General features: G+C 34.8%; 1 protein-coding gene across 2 annotated transcripts in view; it reads left to right on the forward strand.

Annotated features, from left to right (window-relative positions):
- Positions 1–13,183, forward strand: part of LOC128995868 (uncharacterized) — a 97,450-nt gene that overhangs the window by 49,343 nt on the left and 34,924 nt on the right. The window contains exons 1-2 of one of the 2 annotated variants that reach the window (XM_054420892.1): positions 7,740–7,869; positions 8,882–8,965. In XM_054420892.1, the coding sequence (XP_054276867.1) occupies positions 7,779–7,869; positions 8,882–8,965 (175 nt within the window). In that variant the 5' untranslated portion in view covers positions 7,740–7,778. Of the gene's footprint in view, positions 1–7,739; positions 7,870–8,881; positions 8,966–13,183 lie in introns of those variants that run through there. The other variant, XM_054420894.1, reaches the window with a different exon arrangement.

Raw genomic sequence — 13,183 nt, forward strand, 5'->3', positions numbered from 1 at the left:
CGGGAACATGGTCAGGTCACGTGCATTGTAGAGACTGTTGGATGTCGCCAAACTATAGAGTGGTAAAATTTTGTATCATCGTGTACATGCACAATTGATAATAACAAAAGAGTATCGTAATGAATTAAAGAAACAGAATGCAAAAATTCTGTTCATGTTCCCTCTGTGGTTGGGCTTAGGGGCAGAGCGTATCTAAACTGTGGATATCTCCGGTGGAAGTCGGGATAAGTGGATTACTTGTAAGATCATTTCGAGACTTTCTGTTTATCACAACGATGTGTCTCCCCTGTAAACTTTTGAAATAATTTGCGTTTTTGTGTCCAAAACGTGATACAAAGATGTGTAGTAAAATCCTTATATAATCCGTAGCTTTTAATTGCAAAATATTTAAAGTTGATTAAATATACAGACCCATAATTGGAAAATTGGTATCACAAGTTTTCATAAAACACCATAGACATCGCTTTTGAATAAATTAAGTGAAATACATGTTATAGCTTTTATTTTTATTTTACTGTATATCGTCACAGTGTATAGTTTTTAATATAATATATTTCGCATGCTGATATTTTTGTACGAACGATTAAAATGGGTCTACCATAGGTATGCTCTTAGTGATTTTCATTTGATAATTACAAAAATCTTCTTGTGGTCACTACTCAATAATTCATACATTCATATTCACAATCTCAATGGTGTGATAACCCCATACACCTAAATAACAAATAAAGTAGAGTTATAGAACAAATATGCAAAAACACCAACGTTATTTGACGACCGTTCCAAGCAATCATGAAGCGTTTACTGGAATTATCCTCATGACAAGTGGACCGGATCTTGTAGTTTTGTTAAGTGTAAAGTAGCTGTGTAAAGTGTCATCCATGTGACCACTGGTTAGATCTGAGCTTACAAACAGTAGGAACACGGTTTTGTCAATTAGAGTGGTCTGGTCCAGTCTGGCCGGCAACATTGTGTGGTAATAGTGACCTCCGGACACTAAACACACAACTCTCAATAGCAAGTGTACTTGTAAATCATATTGACATTTCCACAAACCAATATTTTACATTCAGATGTGAGAGTTCGATGGATTTGACAATTGACATTGATTTCAACTTGATAAAATTTGAGATTTTAGTTTTTGGAGACATTTCACTCAAGGTTAATGGTTTTTGTATAATCACTTGTATGAGTATCAATTTTTGGATATCGGATATTGTACTGTATTATTGGTGCAAGCAGTTTACACATACAAATATAGTTGAGCAGTATCCATACATTGGCACAAAAACTGGAAGCGCAACAAGTGCAGTTGTCCTCACAGGTAGTTACAGAAGCAGGGACCATAAACTGGGGTAAATTACTTCCTCTGGGAAAGTAAGAGTTTACTTTAGGATCTATTTTGATTTAAAGTCACCGAAGAAGTTAAGTATAACGTCGGTTACACGACACTCGGTAGCAGAAATTTAGTTTACAAGTACATTTTACAAACCTCATTGAGATGCCATAGCACCAAGGGGTAAATTAATATCTATGACACGAAATAACATTGTTACTAGAATAACCGCATACTATAGATTGTTTCAAATTAACAACGTAACTAAAAACCTGTATAGGAAGTCGTAAAGTTTACATTTCATACTTGACGAGTTTTTAAATATTCAGTTCCTTACTTCGATAATATTTCTACAATAAACCGCATGACAAACCTTTTGACGGATGTAGTGACGAAAAATGTATATAACGATTTATAACACTGTGTTAGGAGAGGGAGAAATCTTATCGTACACCCAACAATCAAACATACGTAGTTGAATACTTAAAGATGGTAAACCTCAAGTTCTCCTCACCTGACATACTCAATAGATGTGTAGAGCATTAATTCCCAGACGGTACTAAGCAGACTTATAGTGCAGTTTCGGGTAGTATAAGTGGCGTATAGCAGGAAAGTTATCACTGCCCGAGTGGGCCATTCGTTAGGATTAGACTTGCTAGATATATTATCACGGCCAGATGTGGTGTGTTATGTGCTCAGGAGAAATACTGGGATCCTTACTTGCAGATAAACACTACTAGCTAATCTATTTATGATTTCATTAGTCAGAGGTTTCATTAGTAGTTCCTACAGTTTCATTTTGGTCACCGATGTATTGTTAATATTATTTTTACCCAGATGGATCAGGTTAATATGGTTTTATCAGTTTTAGTTTCAAAATTAACTTAAGTTGAATTTAGCCTCTGACAGAATGTCCTGAGATACTATTTCTTATTAATTTCTTACACGAAAACTGTAGAACTTTATGCATTGTTTCAAACTATCCTAGTGCCAAAAACTAGGAGAGTAAGTACTGTAAGCTCAGTAACCAAAAACATACCTACTAGATAAAACACTAAACTAACTTTTAGATAAATCGTTTCCTTTGTTAATTTAGTAGCCTTAAATGGGTAATCTGAAAAAACATTCTAGGTATCATATTTTTGTCCGGTAAATTGGATATATGTTGATACTGTAGTTCAATATGTATTTCTTATTACTACACCACCACTTATATTTTGTTAACATGAAAAAATTAGTTCATAATCACACTCGTATTTTAAAAGGAGCGATGGAGTAAATAGTGTCCTGTTGTTATAATGAAATATGAGAAATTGTGTAATTATAAAATCATCGAACTGAAATGTAATTAAACCTGACATAAATCACTGTAAAAAATTATTCACATTTTACAATATGATGATGACCTACAGTGAAAATGCCGTACATCCTTTTTAAATAATTCAAGTTAGTCATGGATGTTCTGCTATTTTGAAAATCGGCTAATATTAGTACAGTAGAGATTTTCAAGTTTAGTCGTAGTATTACAGGTTTAACAGCAATTGTATACATCATAAGTTAGATTTCTTGAACGATTGAAATTATACAGACTGTAATCTGGTAAAGTACTATAGCCTACTTATAATAGACAAGATATCCATGTTCATACAAGCTCGTTCTTGTTATCAGTAAACGCTCAGCTGATAAGGGAAATTATACGGAGACTTGACTGGGAGTGGACTACTCTACTGTCGAAATGTGACTTGGTCTATGGAATTGGAATTGAATTGGATTTGGGTTAGTGCATATGTTGGTGGTTGATGCGATTGCCACACTTCAATGAATGACGGTCTATATTATGCTTAATGTTCAGAAAATATGTGTAATACATTCCTTACGAAAATCCTTGAATACCTTTGATTATGGGAGAAGTAGTCATCGCATTTCCCATTAAGAATGTAGCCAGTTTTAAAATACAAATGAATGTAAACCAGTAAACCTAGTTGAGTTTAGCCCTCGAATCAATATGCTGCTGTCATATAGGAGTTAATTTTTACAGCTAACTATTGGGAGATATTCAAATTTTAGCTCACAATCTTACCATTGTTTTCGAAATTTGATTTTTTTTGTTTAAAGTTGCCAACGTAAGCTTTAGTTTACTATAATACAAACAGATAACATTTAAACTAGCTAAATGTCAGTGACTATTGTAATGCGGCAGAATATCCTTTATGAATTTGTAGCGTGCTACCACTGGCTTTTAAATACCAAGGCCAAGGTAGACATTCGTCATTATGAACCAGGTGTAGAATTTAATTCAAATAAAACACATTTCATCAAGTCACATGTAGTCACAAAGCGAGCAACTATCCAAATTATATTTTCTCTCTAAGATTTGATACTATGACGTCTGTGTACAACAGAAATCGTTGACAAGCAATACAATTAGTTAAATAATCAGAATCAAATATTAGCCAAAACAACGAAACTCTCTCTAATTGTACACTAAATGCATCGGTACATATTCCTTAGAACTATATTCATCTCATCCCCAAAGATGATCTATAAAGAAGGGATTTTTAGTGTCTACACCATTGTAATTTTTGCATGACAGCATTTAAACACGCTTTTAAGGGAATAGTGAGTGGTCAAAAATATGAACTATTTTTATGGGCATGCTAGGAATGAACCTTTTCCTCTCACATTTAAGTACGAGACTCGAATTTCTAATACACCCATACAGCTATGTTGCAAATGTGTGAAATAAATAGTAAGCAACAAAACGCTCTGCACGTAAACCACATAGAACAAACCCTACAATTTTCTTCACTCGTTTCATTATGAAAAATCAATAGGGGGTATGCTTATCTGCTTGGCAATGGCATGTATACAATTAAGTCTGTGCACTGTACACTATACGCCGCCCCGCAAATGACGTCACATGGTAGCCGCGAGGTGGTGTGCGGTGTGTGTGGAGGACCGTCGTCGTCACAGTCGCGCCTGCGTCGCTCTACTCGTCGGATCTATCCTTACCGTGACGTCACTTCGACCGCCGCGCAGTCATGTGGCGATCGGTGTAACCACGCCCGCACCCCATGTTAACACTATTATATACATATTTTGATTTTCGCAAACATTCTAGTGTTCCTGTGTTCATATAGTGTTAATATCAGTGCCGCCGTATACCAAACAGTCGTAGTGCCGGTTATTCGCACACTATTTTTAGCCGCGTGTTCAAATCCGTCCCGCCGCCGCTGCAAGTGTGTGAGTGATAGTGAGTGTGTGTTAGTGACAGACTTTGCGCATGCGCGACGATGATAATTTGAGCGCGCGACTTGTTAGATAACAAGAGTTTCTAGAATGTCTCAGAGACTTGCGAAATCAGCGTGCGCTTTTGTTACGTCATGGTGTTTGTAATTGACGAGTTTGCGAATTCGTTTTACAAATGTTTATCTATATCAATGAATTATACGATTAGGCTATAAACATTAGTCAAGAAATAATGTTCATGAGCTCTTGACTAATGAAGAACAAAATAAAGTTAGAGTTTTTAATTTATGTTGCAAACAAGGAAACACATTATACTGTTTCGACGATTGATCTAAAAAAAACTGTCAATTAACGATAACTTGTGACTTAAAACAGGAGACGCTTTGTCAAATTCACGCAGGCCTAGGTTTTAGTGATGCATTATCCTCAGATTGCAAAAACTTCGCAGTTTTATGACGATACATCCTGAATATATACAAATCTAGCAGTATTATATCCACATTTTTCTAAATATCGTAATTGGAATATGTAGGAAATCAATTTTGATACTAACACAACTTTAAGAATTATATCTAAGAACACAGACGATGAGTAATCTAGAATTTGATTCCTAATGTATCTCTGAAAATGTAAAGGTATCGTCGATTCTGTTGGTGTTCTTAATAATTTTCGATTAGTTAAATGTTACTGATATTTTAGCCGGTTGTGGCGGATGGACCACGACCTTGACATTTAAAGGCCGAGCTTTGTAGCCCCGAGTCGATAACTGTGCATCCTCACCCCCTCACTCCCTCGCCTAGCAGAGTTATATTTCACCCTCATCCCCCGCCTCATTTGGCCCTCCACTTATGTTCCTACTTTACCTTTACTCTCTACAAAGAATGCTTTTGATCTTTAATACATCCTTGGAATGTACATTGTCCAGCACACAGTTTACTTTGCTAATATTGATAGTTGAGGCAAAAAAATCGTTGAATAGGCTAGAATATACTTTCAGATTTGTTATATACGATTTAATAGGTCGAATTACATTTTGTAATAAAATTATTGCGCGCACTATTTACTTGTTAAAATGTTACATAGCCTACATAATTTTTACCTTGTTACAAAGCCGGGGCATTAAAAAATCATTTGCTAGACTAAATGGTTTTGTCTATTTTACTCTTTGCGTTTGATGAGAAGGTATTCTTAATTAATGTAGTATAGTTTTAAAACTAAACTAAAACGTTTACCTATATATTTTACCGCATAAACTTGATTAAAGACCTAAAATTGTTATATAAATATGTTGCTAAGCTTTAAATTGATATAAACTATGTGTAAATTCGTTCCTTTAAATCTTGTCGTGTAAAAATCTCTGTAATTTAAAAATACCAGGAGTAGCGTGATTGGTAAATGACCGTAGATGTTGCATCATCCCAGTCTATCGACTCGACCTGGGAGCGAAACTTAGTTGTTCAGTGTTGGCTCAAATTGTTTTGTTCCTTTTGTTTCAGTGGTTTTCGTACTTATTCGGACTTAATATTGCCTAAGATGTAATAAATGTAACGGTTTTTAAAATTAACATTTTCCACATTTTAAAATAAACTCAATTAATTCAACCTAAAGAATGTTATTTTGTATATGCTAACTATTCAAAATTCGAACTCATCCGTATATGATTACAGTCTAATTGTTGACTAACGACAGTCGATTATGCAAGACGTTTTCCATTGCAACTTAAATTGGCCACGTTTGGAGAACGCATATTCATTCGTATGAAAACTGAAAAAGGGGTTCCAAGTTTCAAGTTACACTGGACTGTTTGTGTACTGTAAATCGCTAACTACTTCGTATGTAATACGTTCTCTTTTGTGTTGTGAATTTCTTCAGTATCTTTTCTGTTACGTATGTTGTAAGATGTCGTGTTGAAAGTGTTCCAATGTCGATTATACTTGGCTGAAGGTGTAATAATTTATTTCTGAAAGAAATCGCGTCTGTTTTATTTTCGCACGGCTAGCATGACCGACCCCAACTATAAATATCAACACCCGCAGCTCAGTCTTTGGCCGTGTTTTCACAATGTTAACTCTCAAAATAAATATGTAAATCATTTAATCATTTCTATTTTTTTTAATAAACACTTAAATACACTAGTTTTAACTCGAGTTCACGTTCACTTGAGCCTATAAATGAACAAAACTTTAGCCTCTGACGTAAAACCTTGACACTACCAACCTTTTTGTGATGTAATGCTATAATTTACCATTCTTACAGTTAAAATGTAATAGTTAATCAATTTTATTTTATGTTATGGTAAAAGAAATTAAGATTCAGTAAAGTATTGGAATGAACCATGTTTTACTACAAAATTATCTACTCGTTCACCTATTGTACGATGCGTGTTTATATGTATCTTAAGTAACAGATTAAAAATTTTCGTAACAATTTTACCGTAATATTTATTTTAGTTAGTAATACTATGTGACTGATATTTCTTGAAATTTTCCGTCGAAGTGAAAAATATGTTGTGGTAATTTAATATTATCCACTTAAGTAAAAAACCGTTTGGTGTATAAGATGTCGGAACCTGAGGTTGGATGCTATAAAAGTGTACCTTTTGTTTGTTTGTTTGTAGTTCATTGCAATCTGACAAACGTTGGTTGAGCTAAGTTTTGGTTTTACAAACCTAATGCTACTGATCGTAGATCAAAATTGTATTAGAAACATGTCCAGCATAATAATTCAACATTTCTGACTCTATAAAGGTTCAATTAATTATATAATACTTGAAATGCGAGTATACTTTATGCACTGCACTATAGTACTCTGTACATGATGGTGAAACAATATACACTTAAATCACAAGTAGGCACTTCGCCTTAGCGCCTGTTCTCGTTCCAACTTTCATCTTTGCAGGTGATTAGATGCAGTCTAATTTTGGAAGAAAATCTTACTTAGCAGCTTAAACAGAATGTCCAGTGTGGGCGTCTAAGCTGACTGTGAAATGTTGAAACATCAGCTGTAGGATATTTTGATTGTGTGACGATGACGTTGTGTGACAATGACGTTGTGTGACAATGACGTTGTGTGACAATGACGTTGTGTGACAATGACGTTGTGTGACGATGACGTTGTGTGACAATGACGTTGTGTGACGATGACGTCGCGTTACGGTGAGGTTGTGTATCGTGACGTCAGGTAACGTGTAATCATGCAGTGGCGTCAGAAACGCCGCGTTTTGTGCGTGATCGGGTCAGCGAATCACCCTCTTCTACTCAGACACTTGGACTACCATAAACATGGTTTGTGAGCTAACAAGTATTTTTTCATTAAGTTCTTACTTCTAATTGTTGTTTCCCTTCTAATTATCACCCTAGTGTGGGAAATACATTGTCTAAGCTATAATTTAAACGTGTTGGCTGTTTGTGAATGACTAGTTTTGGTGACGTAGGTAAAAGTGGAATTTCTACTTTTACGATGAAAGCGTGGACTATTTTTGACAATGATTATGAGTTACAAAATCATCCAATAACAATCTTAATGCTAGGTTATATATGTTTTAATCATGTGCAATCTGTGATAAGTTAAAGAAAAAAAAAATGATCAGTATACTTGCACCGCTAATAAAAAGTAAATTAATTAGAAACTTTATCCTCGTAACCGTCAACAATAACGGTTTAATTAGTGTAATCGATTTCCCCAAACTTGTGAAAGAAATATAATTTGTTGATTAGAACTAATTAGTTGGCTCTATCCAACTATTCCACGCCGCACTGTTAACAAAAACCACTTTTGCAGTGTAGATATTAGAAATAATGGTTTTTTACAGGTCAATGACTTCATTAGAGGATAAGTTAATTAAGATTTTATTTGTTGCCCATATTGTGTACTCTTTTGTATTTTTCGTTGAGCTTAAAACGATATTTAAGCTGCGGTAGTGGTCTGGGTATTGTAATAAATTAATTATTGCAATACCATGCTTTTCTTTTATTTGAGATATTTTATACGGACTCTTAAAACACAAGATTCTATGAATTATAATGTAACCCCACGCAACGTAACCTCATTCAATAGAGAACTAATCCTAAAACCTACCCTAAATGAAATATATTTGACTAAGTCCTTGAAATACAAATTCTATATTCACAAGTTTAAACGCCATTGTCGCCCCTCTCAATCGTATTTGTTTTCTTGTATGACCATTTCATCAATTCTTGTTGATTTCTTGTTTAACTGAAACCATCCCCATAGAGTTGTTGTTAGGTGTTGTCCCTTGCGCAGTATATATTTTAACCCTTGTCTGTCTGTCTGCAGGCACAGACGAGGAGAGTGGGCTGACACTGGATGCGCCCACACCATCCTCCGACCAGCACCGTCACCGCGTCACATTCAACGAGGGTGAGTATAGTAGCAGTAGCTGAGTAGGAGGTTGTCGGTTCGATCCTGGATCTAGCTGTATTGATTGCTGGAATCTTAATAAAACAATCAGTTATCTTAGTCAGCTACTAAGCAACACAAGGCACTCTATTTTACAATCGTCCCTCTCATACTCAGGATAAAATGGCGGCACTGTGTTCCTGTATATGCAATGATTGTGACAGTTATATACATGCACAGGAGTACATACACATAAAACATACTGTCCGTCACCAAAGTTTCAAGTCGGAGACTTATAAACCCGGTTTTTCTTTTTGTTTGTTCTTCGTGACTTCTTAATTTTTTCCTGGACACTCTTTTATGTAATCGCCAACATACCTCCCCCCTCACCTTGCATTTAGGTACTAGAATAATTGGAATTTGTTCTTCCTTTTTTGAGTTCTTTAGTAGTTACCGTAGTTCTTGTATTTAAAGAATATCCTAATTACATTGGTTTGGTCGCAGTGGGGAATGGCTAGGATGGATCGAAGGATGCAGAACGGTTTTTTAGAATTGTAATTGAAAGAAAATAACATTTTTGTAAAGTAAAAATAACAAATAGCATTTATACTACTTTTTTATAAAGCATATAAAATGTCATTGGGATCAAATTCGTTCCCCTTAGCTTTGTCTTTTTACGCCAATTGTTTTAAAGTTTGTAACAAACTTAATACATTTATGCATAAAAATAAGCAATGGCGACAAATTAAATGGATATTTAAATACACTTAAAAGCCGCTGGAAAACAACTGAATAATCGTAAACAAATGCTTGTAATACCAAAACACCCGCAGAATTGCACTGGACGTCGCTGCAGATTGTAGAGTGTAGAGAAAGCACGGCGCTCGGGTAGGCAATCGAGGTACACAACAAGTAATAGATCCAAGGCTGTATAGAAACGGTTGCACGCGCAGAACCAGTTACTCTCCTGAGCCGAATAACAGGTCAACTGTTACCTGTCACCTCCCATTGTGTAGTAATTAACGTCTTAATGGACATTCCTTCTCTGAACCCCCGCAGGTCGTTACAAAGTCGAAGGTTCATTTGCCTTGCAAAATGATCTTGTAAATAATTTAGTGAGTTAAAAATCCTTTGTGTTGGGTCCTCTTTTGACACTAATGAGCTGTAGATTGGAACGCTCAAACTTATTTTAGTAAATAATGCTAATATCACTATTTATTTTTTTTTTAAATTACGATTTCAACAATATACATTCATGAAAATACTAGAAAGCATACTGATCTATACCATAAACTTTGAAATGAAACTTACAAATTATTAAAAAAATATTATTCCGTGAATAAAAATCTGTGACGCTTGTAAATCACATTGGGTACGATTTGGGTATGTTAAATAATATAATAATACAAAAGATTAACTGAGTGTACTTCGATTTGAAGTGAAATATAGACAGACATTTCTTTAAACAATTTTATTTTATTTTATAATTTAACCACCTAATAAGGTAGTAATGGACTTGGTGTATGTATTGTAAGATATCTGCAATGTAAGTGAAGAAGGGATTGAAATATCATTTGTAGTTTTGTCACTGCCTAAAATAAGCAGGCCCAATGGGCAAGGATAGCTAGGTGCAGTTTTAGATTTATAGCCTACAAGACATTGTTCAGCAGATGCCGTTTTCCCTAAATAGAGCCCACAATTCCGCGGGTCTGGTGCATTTAGAAAATGCCAACAAGACGGGCCAAAGTGGTTGTATATATTTTATTTGGCATTGATTAAACACGGTTTAAACCGTTTAGCTGGCAGTCTTTAATTAGCCAGGTCGTAGGGTTGATGTTGACATTCTTGGTGTAGTGCCATCGCTGTAGATGGATGTGGATTCTCTTACTATGTAACATCAAAGTTTATGCCTACTAACTGTGAACTTGTTCAATCCCACTATTCAACACAGTTACTGATGAATCGATACACTATACTTCAATAACAAATGTTGACATCAGGGGTGGCGCTGGATTCGTGAAATTAGTGAATATCAAAAAGTAATCTTTGAACGTTAGGCCTATGGTGTTTTTCACTAGTTGGACAAACTATATACTCATAGCGAACCCATTCTGAAATACACAGAAGCGTATAGTGCAACTTTTGTTCATCTTCTAACAGTAATTTCAAACATGGTTTCCGTCAAAATCTGGACTCAAACAATCCACCGTTTTACAATGTTATAAATCAATTTTACTTGAGAATATCTTCTGATTGGTTAAAATATTATTGCTCGAGATATTTCTTTTAAATCAAGCAAGGAAATAAAACAGTTACTGTATGTTCATGTGGACGTAAAAATGTTTTTCACCACTTGTCAAGTACTAAAAGTTGGTTCGGAATGCATTCGACTATATTCTGTTTTCTAGTTTGAAATAGTCCAAAATTTATTGTAAGTAGTTTTCAAAAAATTTCTTTCTAAAAAAAGTTTGTGATTTATTTTTGATGTTTATTAATTATTTTTGCTCTAAAAGAGGGGTTTTGGATAATAATTGTCATAATATGTAAGTGGGCCTTGGAAATACTATATTTTAATATTTAGTGTTATTTTAAATATTTCATTTGTTTTGTAACAATGCTATGTGGATTTAGTAACCACTACAATTATGAATTTAAACTGTGGAGAATACTCAGCTTAACCATTCTCATAGGTCTTCTCGATAAAAAATTATACTTAATTTGGACGCTTCCATTTGGGGTAGAGCCAAATAGCTAATTTAAAAGGATTAGATGCAGTCTGCACAAGTAAAGTGAGTAACATAATTCGACTTCAGTTAAATTGGCTGTCTCTGTTGTGGTAAGCGTAAATTTTGTTAAACCAAAATATCTCTTTTTCTTTGTATTTTTCAAGGATTGTGTAAAAGTCCACGAAGCGTATGCTGGAAATTAATTCATCTCGGGCTGGAAAGTTTTATCAGTACTATCGTCGGTTGTTCATAAGTTAGCCGCTAGCACCTCACGACTCTGAAGAGTTATGGAGTTAAAAGTTTTAACTTTACTTGAAACTTCTTTCAGACACTAAGGTTAAGTTTTGCCTTTCAAACTCCGTGATCAGCGATGCCTTGTGGTTATAAAGCATTTAAGACCAACTAGTGTCCCTGTTGCTCGAATTCGAGCAATTGCTAAGTATTAAAGGCGATATTTTAAAACCAATAACAGTCATAATTTCTGATGACTTTAAAAGATTCGACTCAAAGATTATGGAAATACTCAAGATGTACATGACAGATCGATATAATCAACATTTCATGTAAATATCTTATAATTTTTCAAAGGCTGATAATTATCTAGTTTTTAGTGTTTTCTATAAGACATTGTTTTCTACAAATAGCCGAACTAGGTTGTCCATAATAACAATAATAAGTAAAAAAAAAACTTAATATAAACTAAAAATTATTTATATTTCTTCTCCTTGGTGGTGTTCTTTGACTTTCCTATGGTTCCAAGAAATCGGCTCTTTCGATGATTATTAAGAAATAAAGCACAGTGTTAATTCAGTTTTATTTTTAGTATATCAATTTATCCAGGCTCTCTCGCTTTTTCCATTGTAATATTTACAAATTGAAATCTATACTATTATAAAGAAGAGGTGGTGTCTGTGTGTGTGTCTGTGTGTGTGTTTGTATGAAATAATCTCAAAAACTACAGATCTGACTGGGCCCAAATTGCACACAAATGAAGCTACAGCTCCGAGGATACATATAGAACTATTCCCGCTTCGATATTGTCCTAGGGCTCTGCCCCGTGGGCTTTTAAAAATTTGAGGTGAGAGATTTAAAAGTAAATATTGATTGACGGTATCCATGGTAACAAAGAACAAACCTACATAGTTTAAAAATGTAAACAAGCAGAACTAACTGTCATATGAATTTGGCACGTTTCCGTCTGTGCGTTACACTGTAAAGTTATTTAACATACAAGAGGTAACCATAAGGTCATGTTCATTTAATGCCCACATGATATCAGTTTAATAAATACTACTACAGTGTTAAGTGTGCTTAGAAGATACCAGTCTACGGCTGTCTGTAGGTTGTCTGTTCTATAGTTCTGTAGTTGGTCTTTGGCTCTACTCCAGCTGTTCATAACGAGCACTTGCCAACATTTGTCTCTCTACCCTCCCCTCTTCATCCCCTCTCGCTGGTATTTCTCTAATATCTTCCGTCTCACATTTCTACTTCTCTCACCTCCCGCCTCTCGGCG

This window comes from Macrosteles quadrilineatus, unplaced genomic scaffold (genome assembly GCF_028750875.1).
Source record: "Macrosteles quadrilineatus isolate MER2022 unplaced genomic scaffold, UCM_ALF_1.0 Scaffold_5__1_contigs__length_97177068, whole genome shotgun sequence".
In the NCBI taxonomy this organism is placed as follows: Eukaryota; Metazoa; Arthropoda; class Insecta; order Hemiptera; family Cicadellidae; genus Macrosteles; species Macrosteles quadrilineatus.